Source organism: Oncorhynchus mykiss, chromosome 5, assembly GCF_057628025.1.
Source record: "Oncorhynchus mykiss isolate SJ-2025 chromosome 5, ASM5762802v1, whole genome shotgun sequence".
Lineage (NCBI taxonomy): Eukaryota > Metazoa > Chordata > Actinopteri > Salmoniformes > Salmonidae > Oncorhynchus > Oncorhynchus mykiss.
The window spans coordinates 75556683-75575179 of NC_143026.1; the positions used below are offsets into that span (position 1 = coordinate 75556683).

At 42.2% G+C, this 18497-nt stretch overlaps 2 protein-coding genes across 3 annotated transcripts; one reads left to right on the forward strand and one right to left on the reverse strand.

Moving 5' to 3' along the window:
• Window positions 1–610: 610 nt before the first annotated feature.
• On the forward strand, window positions 611–13127 carry ociad1 (OCIA domain containing 1). Of its 2 annotated transcripts, XM_021604319.3 has the most exons (8): window positions 611–670; window positions 1051–1135; window positions 8778–8831; window positions 8926–8973; window positions 9096–9225; window positions 9314–9519; window positions 9769–9924; window positions 12170–13127. In XM_021604319.3, exons 1-8 carry the CDS (start codon window positions 620–622, stop codon window positions 12205–12207), a joined length of 768 nt encoding a protein of 255 aa, XP_021459994.2. In that variant the 5' UTR covers window positions 611–619; the 3' UTR covers window positions 12208–13127. The 2 variants fall into 2 exon arrangements, with proteins under 2 accessions (XP_021459994.2, XP_090092111.1); XM_090235985.1 differs by lacking the exon at window positions 9769–9924.
• Window positions 13128–13851: 724 nt separating this feature from the next.
• Window positions 13852–17293, reverse strand: ociad2 (OCIA domain containing 2). Its single transcript, XM_021604320.3, has 6 exons — window positions 15926–17293; window positions 15751–15835; window positions 15046–15099; window positions 14906–14953; window positions 14446–14599; window positions 13852–14118 (listed from the first exon to the last, which is right to left on the reverse strand). Exons 1-6 carry the CDS (start codon window positions 15989–15991, stop codon window positions 14043–14045), a joined length of 483 nt encoding a protein of 160 aa, XP_021459995.1. The 5' UTR covers window positions 15992–17293; the 3' UTR covers window positions 13852–14042.
• Between the last annotated feature and the right edge of the window lie 1204 nt (window positions 17294–18497).

Sequence of the window (18497 nt, forward strand, 5' to 3'; positions counted from 1 at the left end):
ATGGGGCTGGGGATCAGAAATGTCCAGTGTGAGAGAGGCAGGTGGAGGTTTCCAGGGTTAGAGTAGCACAGAAGTTGTCGTATGCTGAGGCAGTGAAGAAAGTAGAGGAAGATGGGTCAAGGGGGAGGGATCCTGAGAGGAGTGGTGTGAGTAGTAGATCTGTACCAGTATAGAGGGATAGGCCAACAAGTCATTTCAGGCTATTGGACTGAGATAGGACTATATATAGTTAAATAGTGGAGTTGGGTGGTGAGTGTGTAGTGTTAGATGGTAGAGTATTTGTTTATTTATTTGAATTATTTATTTATTTATTTTCAAGCAATGCATAAGGGAAGTATACTCCAGTCTAGTAGGTGGCAGTAATGCAACATTTATTGGATGTCAACCGCCGTTAAACCTCACCGAAGAAGAAGACTGGGCACGCTTCTTTACGCGTGACGTCTACACTCAGGTTTTGCGTAAGGCAATCGCCTTCTGATTTCAACAGCTTCCCTGCTTTGAGGCAGAGAGCTTGGAGGTCATTTTTGAAGTTTCAATTGTTTCCCCTGTTACACATGCGCATAACCTCGAAATAATGGTGTAGCAAATTTTTCTCCTCACTTCAATTTATTTTCTAGTCATGTCACAAACGTCAATGGGATTCACTGATCAACAACAACAAGGGGCTCAGGTACAGTAACAAGCTAACAGTAGCTAGCTAACCGCTAGTTAGCGTTCTGCGGATTAGCTTGCAAGTTAAAGTAAAATGGCTTGCCAAACAAACAGTTTTCCCAAGCTAGCTACAACAACACTGTATAGTCGCTAACTGAAACATGAGTAATTAGCAAGTTAATCAAGTAGTACTGTAGTAATACTATCGTCGATAACGCTACTACGCGATGCAAAGTATTTTGCTAAAGTTCGCATTTCAACCCCTCCACTCACTAACAGTAGACGACTGGCGTATGTAGTGCAGTGGAAAAGTAGAACACGACAGAGTTGAGTTTAATCTGCTATGTATATGTTATCTAGCTAATTACAATTGCTACATTTCTGTACCCTATATAACAGAGTCAAGTTGGGGCACCCTACATTCCCACGGAGGATGAGAAGAGAGTGTTTCGGGAATGCAACCAAGAGAGCTTTTGGTACAGATGTAAGTCATACTACAACATAAGGATGTGTTCCAAATAGCACCCTATTCCCAAGCCCTAATCATGACTCTGTTTCATTACACGTAAGTCATTGGACTAAGGCGTCTTCTGTACTGGGAGTTTTAAGAGCATGATGCTCTGTCTAAAAATTAACACGCATTGCTATTTTGGCCTATTTTGGCTTTAAGATCATAACATGGTGTCAGAAGTGCTTAAAACGTCAAATATAAAAAATATAAACGCAACATGCAACAATTTCAAAGGTTTTGCTGAGTTACAGTTCATATAAGTGTAACCGTTTTTTGACTTTACGTCCGTCCCCTCGCCCCGACTTGGGCGCAAACCAGGGACGCTCTGCACACGTCAACAGTCACTCTTGAAGCATCGTTACCCATAGCTCCACAAAAGCCGCGGCCCTTGCAGAGCAAGAACCACTACTTCAAGGTCTCAGAGCAAGTGACGTCACCGATTGAAACGCCACTAGCGCGCACCACCGCTAACTAGCTAGCCATTTCACATCAGCTACATAAGGAAATCAGCCAATTTAAATTAATTAATTAGGCCCTAATCTATCGATTTCATATGACTGGGCATGGGCACAGCCATGGGTGGACCTGGCTCCCAAGTGGGTGGGCCTACGACTTTCCCGAAGCGGATCCTTTGTTCGGACCACCACCCAGGACATTGGATCTAATCCCGGAGGCTGACCCAAAACAACGTCACCGCAGGAGAGGTAGATGGCGTAGCCTCCTGGTCAGACCTTGAAGGCGTGCACACCACCCACCGCTTCAGAGTATATTACTCACCATTGTCCAGTCTCTAGACGACAAGGTGGATGTAATTAGGGCTAGGGTTGCCTTCCAGAGACATCAGAGATTGTAACATTATTTGTTTCACGGAACCATGACTCTCTCAGGATATGTTGTCGGAGTCGGTACAGCCAACTGGTTTCTTCATGCTTCGCGCCGACAGAAACATCTCTCTGGTAAGAAGGGCGGGGGTGTGCTTCATGATTAACGACTCATGGAATAATCAGAACAACATACAGGAACTCAGCTCCTTTTGTTCACCTCACCTAGAATTGCTTACAATCAAATGCCGACCACATTATCTCCCAAAATAATGTTAGTTACGGCCGTGCATTACACACCCCCCCCCCCCCCCCCCCCTCAAGCAGATGTCTCCACAGCCCTCAAGGAACTTCGCTGGAATCTATGTAAACTGCAAACCATATATCCTGAGGCTGCATATATTGTAGCTGGGGATTTTACAAAGCTAATTTGAGAACAAGGCTACCTAAATTCTATCAGCACATTGACTGTAGCACTCGTGCGAGCAATACACTGGACCACTCCTACACTGACCTCCGCAATGCATACAAGGACCTCCCTTCGACAAATCTGACCACGACTCCATTTTGCTCCTAATGTCCTATAGGCAGAAACTCAAACAGGATATACCTGTAACTAGAACCATTAAACACTGGTCTGCTCAATCGGAATCCACGCTTCAAGATTGTTTTGATCATGCGGACTGGAAAATGTTCCGGGAAGCCTCGGAGAATAACATTGATTTATACGCTGACATGGTGAGTGAGTTTATAAGGAAGTGCATTGAAATGTTGAATCCACTATGAAAACCTACCCTAACCAGAAACCGTGGATAGATGGCGGAATTTGCGCAAAACTGAAAGCGCAAACCACTGCATTCAATCATGGAAAGTTGTCTGGGGATATGGCTGAATATAAACAGTGTAGTTATTCCTTCCAAGGCAATCAAACAAGCAAAATGTCAGTTTAGGAACAAAGTGGAGTCATAATTCAATGGCTCAGTCACAAGACATATGTGGTAGGGCAATTACGGACTACAAAAATAAAACTAGCCACGTCACGGACACCGTCTTGCTTCCAGACAAACTAAACACGTTCTTTGCCCGCTTTGAGGATAATACAGTCATAATACAGTCCCACCGACGCGGCCTGCTACCAAGGACTACTCTGTGGCCAATGTGAGTAAGACATTTAAACGTGTTAACCCTTGCAAGGCTGCTGGTCCAGACTGCATTTCCTCAGAGCATGTGCAGACCAGCTGGCTGGTGTGTTTACGGACATATTCAATCGCTCCCTATCTCAGTCTGCTGTCCCCACATGCTTCAAGATGGCCACCATTGTTCCTGTACCCAAGAAGGCAAAGGTAACTGAACTAAATTACTATCACCCCATAGCACTCACTTCTGTCATCATGAAGTGCTTTGAAAGACTAGTCAAGGATCATATCACCTTCACCTTACCTGCCACCCTAGACCCACTTCAGTTTGCCAACAGCCCCAACATGTCCACAGACAATGCAATCGCCTGCACACTGCCCTATCCCTACTGGACAAGAGGAATACCTATGTAAGAATGCTGTTCATTGACTACAGCTCAGCATTCAACAACATAGTACCCTCCAAGCTCATCATTAAGCTTGAGGCCCTGGGTCTCATCACCGCCCTGTGCAATTGGGTCCTAGACTTCCTGACTGGCGGACCCCAGGTGGTGAGGGTAGGAAACAACATCTCCACTTCGCTGATCCTCAACATTGGTGCATGCTCGGCCCCCTCCTGTACTCCCTGTTCACCCATGACTGCGTGGCCATGCACGCCTCCAACTCACTCATGAAGTTTGCAGACGACACAACAGTAGTGGGCTTGATTACCAACAACAACGAGACAGCCTACAGGGAGGAGGTGAGGGCTCTCGGAGTGTGGTGTCAGGAAAACCCCCTCTCACTCACCATCAACAAAACAAAGGAGATGATCGTAGACTTCAGGAAACAGTAGAGGGCGCACCCTCCCCATCCACGGGACCACAGTGGAGAAGGTGGAAAGCTTCAAGTTCCTCAGCGTACACATCACAGACAAACTGAAATGGTCCACCCACACAGACAGCGTGGTGAAAAATGCGCAACAGCACCTCTTCAACCTCAGAAAGCTGAAGAAATTTGGCTTGTCACCTAAAACCCTCACTAACTTTAACAGGTGCACAATTGAGAGAATCCTGTCAGGCTGTATCACGGCAACTGCACCACCCCCAATCGCAGGGCTCTCCAAAGGTTGGTGCGGTCTGCACAACGCATCACTGGGGGCAAACTACCTGCCCTCCAGGACACCTACAGCACCCGATGTCCCAGGAAGGACAAAAAGATCATCAAGGACAACAACCACCCGAGCCACTGCCTGTTCACCCCGCTATCATCCAGAAGGCTACGTCCGTACAGGTGCATCAAAGCTGGGACAGAGAGACTGAAAAACAGCTTCTATCTCAAGCCCATCAGATTGTTAAACAGCCATCACTAGCACAGAGAGGCTGCTGGCTACATACAGATTTGAAATCATTGGCCACTTTTAATAAATGGATCACTAGTCACTTTAAATAATAGCACTTTTTAATGTTTACATATTACATTACTCATATGAATATACTGTATTTTATACCATCCATTGCATCTTGCCTATGCCGCTCGGCCATTTCTCATCCATATAATTATATGTACGTATTCTTATTCCATTCTTTGTACATTTGTGTGTTTAAGGTAGTTGTTGTGGAATTGTTAGATTACTTGTTAGATATTACTTCCCTGTCGGAACTAGAAGCACAAGCATTTCGCTACACTCACATTAACATCTCCATTGGAATATACTTTTTAAGGAGCTGGTAATCTCCGTTGGAATAGTATTAATGCCCATCGTGTTCGTCGTCCATGCAACGTCAATGGACCGCGCGGTGCCCTCTGGGTGATTCTGTGACACGGAGAGCTCTCCTTCAAGGAGGGAATGGGAGTCAATTAGGCGCTATCTCAAAAATCCAACATCTACCATTTTTTTATTTTTTTTTTAAACCTTTATTTAACTAGGCAAGTCAGTTAAGAACAAATTCTTATTTTCAATGACGGCCTAGAAACAGTGGGTTAACTGCCTGTTCAGGGGCAGAACGACAGATTTGTACCTTGTTAGCTCGGGGATTTGAACTTGCAACCTTCCGGTTACTAGTCCAACGCTTTGACCCGTTTCTTAAACAAGAAATAGAACATTACACATTTTCGCAAGATGTGAAATAATTAATCTGGGATCTGTTTTATTGTATAGCTTTGGAATTGTGACATTACGTACTTTCGAGGAAAATAGACATTTCTCAACTCATACCGATTTTGAGAAGGGATTATATGACGATTAGTTTAGCGACCGTGTGACGCAGCATGACAACATGAACGTGATTGGTCAACAGTCTGTGGGGCATTATGCGTTCTTCCATTCATGGTCCAGTGGGATTCCTTTCTCTAATATCTCTGGCAGAGCTGCTAAGCGCAGCGATCGTGTGGCAGGAAGGGACAGGTAATGGATTTACTAACGGAGGAAGTCCATAATGATTTCGGCTTTTGGGCAGGGCCGGGCCTTAAATTTGGCAGAAGCAATCGGGCCTGTGTTGGGCAGGGCAGAGCCTGAACGTAGCGAGTGTGGCTAAAATAAGTATGAATGCTCTTACTTCTGCGGAGGCAGCCTCGCAGTAAATGCTGTACACAGCCACTGCAGATGTCATATTGACCATGCAGAATCGTTAACGCCTCAACTCGTTCAAATTACCTATAAATACTCGGATGTCATACATTTCAATGGAGACGTCCACAACGGAGTGAATGCGCAACGCCCTCTTGCGGTTGAAGGCTCCGTCGCGAGACAGACACTGCATACTTAATTTTTTTCCGACTTTGCCTCGTCTTCAGTTCAGCCAGTCTGCCAAAGAGCAGGGAGTTAACAAAACAAAGATAAATGTGGTTTTCGGTGATGGCTTCATGGTATAGTTAGTAACTTGTAAACAATTACCCATAACAATAAGTGAGTACTATTTGAATAGTAATGTTAAATAATACACATTGGCTGTTAAGCTAATTATATTATGACTGTTGCCTCCCATTTAAGTTTCATGGTAATTACATTTTTATGATAATTGTTAGGTGGAGAGGTTGGTAGCTACAATGCTATGTTCAACCTAGCCTAGCTTTTAGCTAACGTTAGCTATCTGCTCTGCAAGCAAGCTTGACTTCGTTAGATAAACAAGTTGAGGAAAAAGTAACTAAAGAAAACATTTATCATCCGAGACAATATATTTATCCTGTCTTGAATGAAAAGGTCATTTTGCAATCTCCCAAAATAAATGTGATCTCTGACAAGACAGGCACTCCATCTTGCATTACAAACACTACACTTCTCGGTTCAGTAGCTGGGCAAGACTCCGTGAATATGACGTACAGTAGGGCGTAATGAAATGCGTCACGATGTGAAGGGGTCAACTTTCTAGAAGCATTAGACCAGAACCAAGATACTGTTAGACGTCTAAGTTTGAAACGAGAAAGCTATTTTGTAGTTTTACATTGTGCCCGTTGCCTACACAAAAATGTAGAAAAACAAATTAAAATAACTATGGTTTTCAAACCACTTAGCATATAGGTTACTGAAGGTAAAATTCCAGCTCATCACTAGAAAATGGAATGTTTAATGTATTCTGCCATGATTACAAGTTTATACTAATTTAGCAATACATTTTTTGTTAGCTGACATGGCTAATTCAGTGACTGACATAAGAGAAAAACAGCTGTTGCACAACCAGATTTTGAAATTGCATGTTGTTCATTCTACTACTCTATCTAGCTCCTAATATATATATATATATATATATGTGTATGTATGTATGTATGTATGTATGTATGTATGTATGTGTGTGTGTGTGTGTGTGTGTGTGTGTGTGTGTGTGTGTGTGCACATATATACACACACACAGTGGCAAGAAAAAGTATGTGAACCCTTTGGAATTACCTGGATTTCTGCATAAGTTGGTCATCCATTTGATCAGATTTTCATCTAAGTCACAAAAATAGACAAACATAGTGTGCTTAAACTAATAACACACACATTATTGTATTTTTCTTGTCTATGTTGAATACCACATTTAAACATTCACAGTGTAGGTTGGGAAAAGAATGTGAACCCCTAGGCTAATGATGTCTCCAAAAGCTAATTGGACTCCAGCTAACCTGGAGTCCAATCAATGAGATGAGATTGGAGATACTGGTTAGAGCTGCTTTGCCCCATAAAAAACACTCACAAAATTTGAGTTTGCTCTTCACAAGAAGCATTGCCTGATGTGAACCATGCCTCGAACAAAAGAGATCTCAGACCCAAGATTAAGCATTTTTGACTTGCATAAAGCTCGAAAGGGTTACAAAAGTATCTATAAAAGCCTTGATGTTCATCAGTCCACGGCAAGACAAATGGTCTATAAATGGAGAAAATTCTGCACTGTTGCTACTCTCCCTAGGAGTGGCCGTCCTGCAAAGAATCATGCTGACATCTCTGTTGATGAGTCTACGATACATAAAACACCAAATAAGAATGGTGTTCATGGGAGGACAACACGGAAGAAGCCACTGCTGTCCAAAAAACAACATTGCTCCACGTCTGAAGTTTGCAAAAGTGCACCTGGATGTTCCACAGCGCTACTGGCAAAATATTTTGTGGACAAATGAAACTACAGTTGAGTTGTTTGGAAGGAACACACACCACTATGTGTGGAGAAAAAAAGGCACAGAACACCAACATCAAAACCTCATCCCAACTGTAAAGTATCAGCCTCAGCTTGCCATCATCGACGGAAAAATGAATTACTAAGTTTATCAAGACATTTTGCAGGAGAATGTTATGCTTTCTCTCCACCTATTGAAGCTCAACAGAAGTCGGGTGATGCAACAGGACAACGAGCCAAAACACAAGTAATTCAACAACAGAATGGCTTCAACAGAAGAAAATATGCCTTCTGTAGGGGCCCAGTCAGAGTCCTGACCTCAACCCGATTGAGATACTGTGGCATGACCTCGAAAGCAGTTCACACCAGACATCCCAAGAATATTGCTGAACTGAAACAGTTTTGTAAAAAGGAACGGTCCAAAATTCCTCCTGACCGTTGTGCAGGTCTGATCTGCAACTACAGAAAACGTTTGGTTGACGTTATTGCTGCCAAAGGAGGGTCAACCAGTTATTAAATCCAGGAGTTCACATACTTTCTCCACCCTGCATTGTGAATGTTTACACGGTGTGTTCAATAAAGACATGAACACATAGAATTGTTTGTGTGTTATTAGTTTAAGCAGACTGTTTGTCTATTGTTGTGACCTAGATGAAGATCAGATCAAATTTGATGACCAATTTATGCAGAAATCCAGGTAATTCCAAATGGTTCCCATACTTTTTCTTGCCACTGTGTACTCTACTGGTCAAATGTTTTAGAACACCTAGTTATTCAAGAGTTTTTCTTTATTTTTACTATTTTCTACATTGTAGAATAATAGTGAAGACTGTGATATGTGCTTTTTGTCAGTATATATTTAGGCTAGTACATTATATCATCCCCTCAGCTGAGCCCACCAACTACGGACCTTCCAAATCCCAATTTAACCACTGATTACACCCCAGGTTTACCCCTTCTGTTTCTCTCTGATTTCTCATTTACTCAAGTTTGTAGCTACTAAAGTGTTATGAGCATGCATTGTTGAAATAAAGAGTTATAAGGATGTATAGATTCTGTATGCACTAATGACATTATGTATTCACAGCCCTTCCATTAACTGCTGTGGCAGTGTCTGTAGCTCAAGCACTCGTTATGAAAGGTATGTTTAATGCTCAGTCCAGTGAGATTGTAATTCAAATATCAGCCTCTGCCTTTCATTGGGTTAGAAAGTAAAGTCAATCTCTCCCTTTCAGGAGTCCTTGCACCCTCACCACGATTTGGTTCCCTGCCTAAAGTAGCTAGTAAGTGAAGGCTGAATATGAGGCTTTTCAGTGTCCTGCTGGAATTCAAAATGTGTATGTATATGTACCAGTGTCATGTCTTCGGGAATATTCACTTTTGTGTGCGTGGTGTCTATTTTCAGTTGCTGGTCTGTTTGGGTACATTGGAGGGAAGATCTCCTACACAAAGATATGTCAGGAGAAGTTCAAAAATCTGGAGAATTCCCCATTGGGTGAAGCCCTAAGACAAGGACAACGTCATATCCCTCAACAGTTAGTATTGCATCTAACCTCCTTTCCCCATTGTGGTAACTGGTTATTGTTTTGACATCTTACCAAGTTACATTTTCATTGGAACCAGGTTTGCTCCTCAGAACCCATCAGAGTTGGGAGATCCTAACCAGGCTTTTTTTGAACAAGCCTCCCAGTCAGTGGCGGAACCTCGCACCCAAGCAGACTCCTTCAGCTACCCTAGTGACTTCTCCTATAGTGATCAGGGTGCTCTGTTGAGCCCTCCCCTCAGTGAGTCTGACCCCACAGGAGCTGCAGCTGATGTCAACCAACCAGGTACGGACATCAGGATTTGCATGTTGTTATTACAGACATGGATAATACTCTCTCACTCATCCTTGTTTTATTCTCAGAATTGTCTTCAAGATGTATGTTATTTAGTTGAAGTAAAGAGAACATTTGAGAACATTATCTCACTTTTGAATCAGCTGTGGTTGGAATTCTACAGATTTTGTATTGGCCCTGGCCGGACACCTTGAATAGCAGTTTTCTCTGAAAGGTTTCCTCCCCTCAATGCCTTTTTAGTCCCTCCTTACTTGGATGATGAGACTCCCAAAAAGAGACCAACCCTGTACGAGGACCTACGAAGCAGAAACCGTGAGAACTACGAGGTTACCCTGACCCAAAAGGCAGACATTCTGCTCAAGTCCCCGGCTGAAACACCTGTTCCGAAGAGAGATGGTGATTCATTCCCCACAGAGATCTGTTGTTATTGGGACTATTTACATATGGTGCTTACAATGGGGGTATGATTATTCAGTGTCAACAACAGTGCTCACATACTTGGACATCAGTGTCTTTGGCCAGAGCAGGGGGTCTGTATCAAGGAACACCCTAAGATACGCTAACGTTTGCTTTTTAGTTTGTAGCAATAATTAGCCATGCAGGCTGCCTCACATCCAGCCGTGATTGGGAGTCCCATAGGGCGGCGCACAATTGGCACAGCGGCACCCGGGTTTGGCTGGGGTAGTCATTGTAAATACGATTTTTTTCTTAATTTTTTCTTAAGTTAAATAAAGGTTAAATAAATGTTTTTTTAAATGTAGCCTTTTATAATTGTTGAATTAAACAAACACAATATTCTGGGTGCATTAGTGAACTACATTGCATAGACATACAGTACCAGTCAAAAGTTTTGTCACACCTACTCATTCCAGGGTTTTTCTTTATTTATTTTCTACATTGTAGAATAATAGTGAAGACATCAAAACTAACACATATGGAATCATGTATTAAACCAAACAGTGTTAAATAAATACAAATTATTTTTTATATTTGAGATTCTTCAAAGTAGTCACCCTTTGCCTTGATGACAGCTTTGGACACGCTTGGCGTTCTCTCAACTTGCTTCACCTGGAATGCTTTTCCAACAGTCTTGAAGGAGTTTCCACATATGCTGAGCCCTTGTTGGCTGCTTTGCCTTTACTCTGCGGTCCAACTCATCCCAAACCATCTCAAATGGGTTGAGGTCGGGTGATTGTGGAGGCCAGGTCATCTGATGCAGCACTCCTCCTTGGTCAAAAAGTCCTTACACAGCCTGGAGGTGTGTTGGGTCATTGTCCTGTTGAAAAACAAATGATAGTCCCACTAAGCGCAAACCAGATGGGATGGCGTATTGCTGCAGAATGTTGTGGTAGCCATGCTGGTTGTGTGCCTTGAATTCTAAATAAATCCCAGACAGTGTCACCAGCAAAGCACTCCCACACCATCACACCTCCTCCTCCATGCTTCAAGGTGGGAACCACACATGCGGAGATCATCGGTTCACCTACTCTGTGTCTCACAAAGACACTGCTGTTGGAACCAAAAATCTCAAATTTGGACTCATCAGACAGATTTCCACCAGTCTAATGCCCATTGCTTGTGTTTCTTGGTTCAAGCAAGTCGCTCCTTATTGGTGTCCTTTAGTAGTGGTTTCTTTGCAGCAATTCAACCATGAGGGCCTGATTCACGCAGTCTCCTCTGAACAGTTGATGTTGAGATGTGTCTGTTACTTGAACTCTGTGAAGCATTTATTTGGGCTGCCATTTCTGAGGCTGTTAACTCTAACGAACTTATCCTCTGCAGCAGAGGTAACTCTGGTTCTTCCTTTCCTGTGGCGGTCCTCATGAGAGCCAGTTTCATCATAACGCTTGATGGTTTTTGCGACTGCACTTGAAGAACTTTCAAAGTTCTTGACATTTTCTGCATTGACTGACCATGTCTTTAAAGTAATGATGGACTGTCACTTCTCTTTGCTTGTTTGAGCTGTTCTTGCCATAATATGGACTTGGTCTTTTACCAAATAGGGTTATCTTCTGTTTCTACCCCTACCTTGTCACAACACAACTGATTTCCTTAAACACATTAAGAAGGGAAAAAATGACACTAACTTTTAACAAAGCACACCTGTTCATTGAAATGCATTCCAGGTGACTACCTCATGAAGCTGGTTAAGATAATGGCTCCCTAGTGGCGCAGCGGTTTAAGGCACTGCATCTCAGTGCTTGAGGCGTCACTACTGACACCCTGGTTCGATTCCATGCTGTATCACAACCGGCTGTGATTGGGAGTCCCATAGGGCAGTGCTCAATTGGCCCAGCATCGTCCGTGTTTGGCCGGTGTAGGCCGTCATTGTAAATAAGAATTTGTTCTTAACTGACTTGTGTAGTTAAATCAACAAATATATAAATCAAGTTTTTTTTAAATACAGAGTGTGTGCAAAGCTGTCATCAAGGGTGGCTACTTTGAAGAATCTCAAATATAACATTTTAATGTAACTTTTTACTACATGATTCCGTATGTGTTATTTCGTAGTTTTGATGTCTTCACTATTCTACAATGTAGAAAATAGTAAAAATAAAGAAACTCTGGAATGAGTAGGTGTCCAAATGTTTTGACTGGGACTGTATGTCTGATTCTCTGTATGGTTATTTTGTCTCCACAGTGAAAAAGAACCAATATGGAGATGCATGGGACGAGTGAAGAGTCTGCTTCAGGAGCCAGTGATCAGCTGCTGCACCAGGAGAAGAAGGCAAGAGGGCACATGTAGTACACACAAGACCTCTGCTTTTTATGCAATCATGCTATAGAAATCTGAAAAACACGTTTGACGTTTCCGAAGTGATAAATGCAAAATCATATATTGTCAAAAGGTTAACATGAATAGGAGCTTTCTAGAATTGTCCAATGCAGTTGAATGCAGCCAACAAGCTTACCAATAGCTTGTGTATCAGTGGAGGCTGCTGAGGGGAGGACTGCTCATAATGGCTGGAATAGAGTCAATCGAATGGTATCAAACACGTCTCCATTCCAGCCGTTATACTTCATTTCCAGCCATTATTATGAGCCATCCTCCTATCAGCAGCCTTCGCTGCTATGTTTCCATCCCGTCATTTTAGCATTGTAACTGGGTCTTATTCAAATGTGAATGTTCAGTATTACCAGTGAGCTCATACTATTTTGAAGGTTTATCTGTAAGTCATAAATGAATATAATTGAATATGTCCATTTGGTGTTATCTGGACCGTATCTGGCATCAGATTATTGCGTTGAGGGTGGCAGATCAGATTATAATGCTATATGATGTAAAAGCAGAATGTTCAGGGCCTTTTTGAAGACCATCTTAGCACAGGTGGACATCTGAAGGTTTAGTTTGGCAGGGTGTTGTCTCAGTAATAATGGATAGGTCCCCTTGTTTTTTCCCAGCAGTGTCAAAAGTAACATAAAACAAAGGCTGCGTTGACTGAGATGTCCTCCAGGACCAAGCTTACCCAGATTCTCTGGTCTGTTGACTTTTCAGCAAGGTGTGGCAGAGACATAAAAAAAAATAGCACTGTGTAACTCTTTCCTTCTGTTTGTTTTGTCAAACAACTGTGTTGATTATTAAATCATAGCCAAATTGGTTTCGGTGTGCCGGCTGTAGTCATCTCTCATTTATCCTCTATACCAGGGATCATCAACTAGATTCAGCCCCGGGCCAATTATTATTTTTTTTTCTTGAGATGATGGTCAGGGGGCCGGAACATAATCACAAGTAATTTGCTTGCAGACTGTAAGAAGCCCAAACTGACTAAAACATACTAATTGCAAACCTTGCTTACATTTGTATAAAATCACTATGCGTGAGAATACTTTGGAACTGATTTCCAAAATGTAATTCCTTTAGAGCTGATTTGCTGGTGTTTTTAGTCTTAGTCTTTTTTAGTCTTTTTAGTCCAAAATAATAATTAAATATGTATTTTTTGCTCCAAAAACTTGAGGGGCCAAGTCCGGGTCGACAGTTGGGGGACTTTATACTGTATGCTAGCTTTGTTTGGTTGACTGACTGACTTATAACCACATGCATGCCAAAGTAGAAGTTGGCCCAAGTGATTTTCTCTCATAGACTACTTATGACCCAGAGTCTCATGCAAACCACACACCAATACATTAAATAACATGCCCCAAGGGCCTCTGATCGTTCTGTTTCTGCTGGAGTATGAATTGGAGGGGTGTTAACTTTCATAATAAAAAGAATATGGCACAGCCATCTCAGATCTTTTCAACAATGCTGTGATGGCTGTCCCTCGGCAGTGACTGCTACATGTTGTCATCCTGAATACACACAAACCTCAACAACACAAGCCATCAAGGTATTTAACTGAGGTAAAAACTCAATCTTTATTTTTGGTAGAACTTTTACAAAATCATTACTTCATGTCCATTTGCAATGCATCACCTGAATTGGACTCCCAAGGTTTGTAAAACATATTTGGGGGAGAACAGACAAGGATCATTAAAATTGAGTACACAAACTTTGGATGTAGACTGTGTGTGTTTTAGCTTTGCACACCCTCTATTGGTGCAGCAGGGGCTTGCTGTTGCTTACACTCTTCACACACGTGGTGGCAGTATCTAAAAGAGGCAGAGAAACCTGTTAATGTTAACTCGCCAACCGCTTTAGTATAATCTCGGAAACCCATAACTAAAATATTAAGTGATTACTTTAGATGCTATGTTACGTGTGTCTGTCCACGAGAGATTAAGCTTTAGTATCACTCACACCAACATGCAATAAAAACAATTCTTATGCTAGTGCCGTAACTTGAATCTAAAAGATAACCCATTGGCATGATAAGGTTTAAGCCACATAGCTGGTATCTATCTCCCTGTTACATAATCTCTTCAGAAAAAAAGACTACCATGGGCAACAGAAGTGTCAAAGTCCTCAGCTCTACTCACCTGTGTCCTGGGCCAGAACCACGCCCTCCAAATGGGCCGGGTCCAAAACCATATTCAGATTCTGGACCAAAGACGGGCCCAAGTCTCTGGAACTTATTTCTGCAGGTTGTAACATACGAAGCCTTCCCCACTGCATAACCAAGGACACCAGCCGCTGAAGGGACAAGATCATTGGTCATAAACATGTTAAAACTCTGTAATACAGGTTGTCTAGCTGCCACTTTTGGAATGTCCAAAGGAGTCTATCCCCTTTTTATGAATCAGTGTTTATCTAGCAGCTGCGCATTTGCCACTGATTATGGGGGCAGCAACTGAGTCCAATAGTCCCATCAGCACTGAGACAGATGTGTAACTAAGTCACCATAGAAACCAGGTTTCCCCAAACACAAGTATGGGAAACACACATGATAAAACCTGCTGGACAGAACCCTCTACTTCCACTTATGGGCTCACAGCTCACCTGCTACTTTTGGGAATGGGCCAAGTCTCTTTGATGCACTCCAAACTCCTGCAACAAAATATTATACAGTGCATGTTTGTTTATGATGTTAAACCTGAACCTTGATTTAAGCTATGACTAATGTTATGTGAGTGTCTTACCTTTGTAGATGAGCCCCCCAGAGACAGCCATGCTTCCCAGAGAGAGGGGAAGAGCTGAGAGGAACATGAGAACAGAGGTTAGTAGTTGTACCAATTTACCTCAGCCGGATAACCCCACAATAACCCCACACTGAGGACAAATCAACTTGTTCCTGTGGTGCGAAGATATTGTTAAAATCAAAGGGAGTCCTGTTTTTCCCCACACCACTTAGTTAGAATGTGCAGTAGTGTGACACGGAAACACGGAGTGGGTTTCATTTTCAGCTTTATTTATATCATGCCTTTTCACTGAGCTTCTGTAATGGAGCTCATTAACCCCTCTGGTGACCGATGGTCAAAGAACAAAGCATTAAAAAAAGGTGTAAAGTCCTCTTCCGAAGTAACGCTTTGAATAGAGGCCCATCATCAATCGCCAACAGCATACTCAGATGGGGCAATTTTTTAGCTCTGAGACAGGATTTGGAAGCAGACGGTAGAATTTGAAAACATGCCATAGCCAGGGAAAGGGGCCTGATTAAAGGGCCACTGACTTATATGACTCCTACTAATGGGTTTGCTGTTTACAAAAGACACACTGCCTACCTGGAAATGGCCAGAATGCCACAGAGGGTCTAGCATCAATGGAGTTTCTTTGAGAAATAACAAGCTTTTTGCAGTGCATGTGTAATTGCTTGGATTAAAAAGTTCAGCACCCTTGGTCAATACCTCTATACCAGAAGCTCTCTTCCTTGCAATCCTTCCAGATTTGTCTCACGTCGTCTCTGTGGATGTGTCGATCTCCATGTTGACACTGGGACACACCAAACAGGTCAGAGATTGGAGGTCACCCACACCATACAATTCACTAATCGTGTCCGAGTATTGTGTGTGCGTGTTTCACCTTCTTCCATGGGGTGGCTCCCTCTGCCTTCACTGTTACTGTTTTCTCAAGGGTTTCAGAGCTCATGATGTCAAGTGTTTGAAAGAATCTCTTATTTGCTCAAATACTCTGCTCAACTTTTCACTTGGACCTTAATTAGCTATGGTCTTCGTTGCTATTCCTTTCGCTTTACTCTCGTATTTTCCTCGTCTACAAAGCCTCTCTCACTCCTCCCTTTTTGAGTAAACACTGAAGAGGCCCTGCCCACCAAAAGGTCTGTTGAAAAAGCCTTTAGTACAGACACCGGAAAATCTCTCTCTCGCTTGCTCACACACACAAATCAAATCAAATTTATTTATATAGCCCTTCGTACATCAGCTGATATCTCAAAGTGCTGTACAGAAACCCAGCCTAAAACACACAAACTCACACACAGGTCAAAGCTGTCCTAATAAAAGCTATCTAGTGATTATTTATATGTTATAATGCCATGATGCAATTGGACAGAAACCTCCAATTCATGAAAATCCCTGAGTCATTCAACTCACCTTTGAACATGTTTCTTTACCCCAGCCAGTATAAAACAGCATGATAAATGGATGTTTCTTGTTCTGCATCTGTGAGGTGGGGCAGATATTTATTAATCTAATCACTCTGTGAAAGTGAGTGGTAGTGTTTAAATACTGGAGAGTTGAGGCCAAATCACGGACGCTGGACAGAGTGGATTTCAGTTGTAACAAAAGACAGTTTTAATGAGTCAAAGATATCTTGCTCTGCAGTTTTACGTGCACGGACCTAGTTCACATAACTCGGCAAGGAGTCAGGTGAAAAAGAGGCCTTATACAACGGTTACATTCATTTTTATACATAGAATAAAGTAGGTGGAGTCTTGTCGTTTCGGTCTTCTTGACTGGTCGGAGGGTTGGAGGCGGGCCTTGCTCTAGCCAGAGCGGGCCCCATTGGTGCAGAGCAAAAGTCCTTTGCTCTTGGGACCGGCCAGTAGAGGGAGATGAGATGTGTGTTTATACAAGGAAGAGGGGGTCAGTCTTATGGCTGGGTGTATGTGTTCTTACGACGGAATGTCTTTGTTTATATGAGCTATGTGTATGAATATTTATATAACAAATGTCAACATTCTTTAAATATATAAAATAAGAGCAAGTTATGTGGTCTATAGTGTAATTCATCCCCATTCAAATATCTTAAGTTATTTTGCATATACTAGTGCTCTCTAGTCTCATCTCATGTAGTTAGTTGTCTAATTAAGTGTTTCATCAAATCTATTAGTCACATGCGCCAAATACAACAGGTATTACAGTGAAATGCTTACTGACAAGCCCCTAACCAACAATGCAGTTAAAAAAATTGAAAAAATAGGAATAAGAAATAAAAGTAACAAATAAATAAAGAGCAGCAGTAAAATAACAATAGTGAGGCTATATACAGCGCGTACCGGTACAGAGCCAATGTGTTGGGGCACTGGTTAGCCGAGGTAATTGAGGTAATAGTTATTAAATCAAATCAAACTTTATTTGTCACATGCGCCGAATAATGTTACAAATAAATTGAGCTTTATTCATTATAATTATGTAATTAGGCTATATAAGCGTTGTGCATGATAAAATTATTATGCTTGTCAAATGTTGCAGAAGCATGGGGTACTAGAATAACATTTTAAATTTGAGACAAAAAAAACGACTAATTCAGATGGGGCACAATAAATAAAAACACACCCTACAATAAGTTTTCTGTGTAACCAATTGTATTTTAGAACCGACATGTACTGAACAAAAATATAAACGCAACATGTAAAGTTTTGGTTTCATGAGCTGAAATAAAAGATACCAGAAATGTTCCATACACACAAAAAGTATATATCTGTTTAACATCCCTGTTAGTGAGCATTTCTCATTTGCCAGGATAATCCACCTGACAGGTTTGGCCTATCAAAATGCTGATTAAACAGAATGATCATTACACAGGTGCACCTTGTGCTGGGGACAAAAGACCACTCTAAAATGTGCGCACAACACAATGCCACTGATGTCTCAAGTTTTGAGTGAGTGCAATTAGCATGTTGACTGGAGGAATGTCCACCAGATGTGTTGCCAGAGAATGGAATGTTAATTTCTCTACCATAAGCCTCCAACATTGTTTTTAGAAAATTTGGCAGTACATCCAACCAGCCTCACAACTGCAGACCACGTGTAACCACGGCAGCCCAGGATCTCCACATCTGGCTTCTTTACTTGCAGGATCGCCTGAGACCAGCCACCCAGACAGTTTATGAAACTGAGGAGTATTTCTGTCTGTAATAAAGCTATTTTGTGGGGGAAAACTCATTCAGATTGGCTCCCCAGTGAGTGGGCCTACTTTATTACAGCCTGGCATGCAATAAACGCTACACCGGTTCACCAGGGGCATTCATAGAATCCTCTCACTGATTATGCTGATCGTTTCCTAGCTAATGAACCACAGCGGTGGGATGGTCTGGTTTGGAACTTTGACCTGTCACGTTCATCCAAAGGAGCTTCTTAATTATTTGTCTACAGCTGTCTTAAATGACACCAGAGACAGCCTATCATGAAGGATT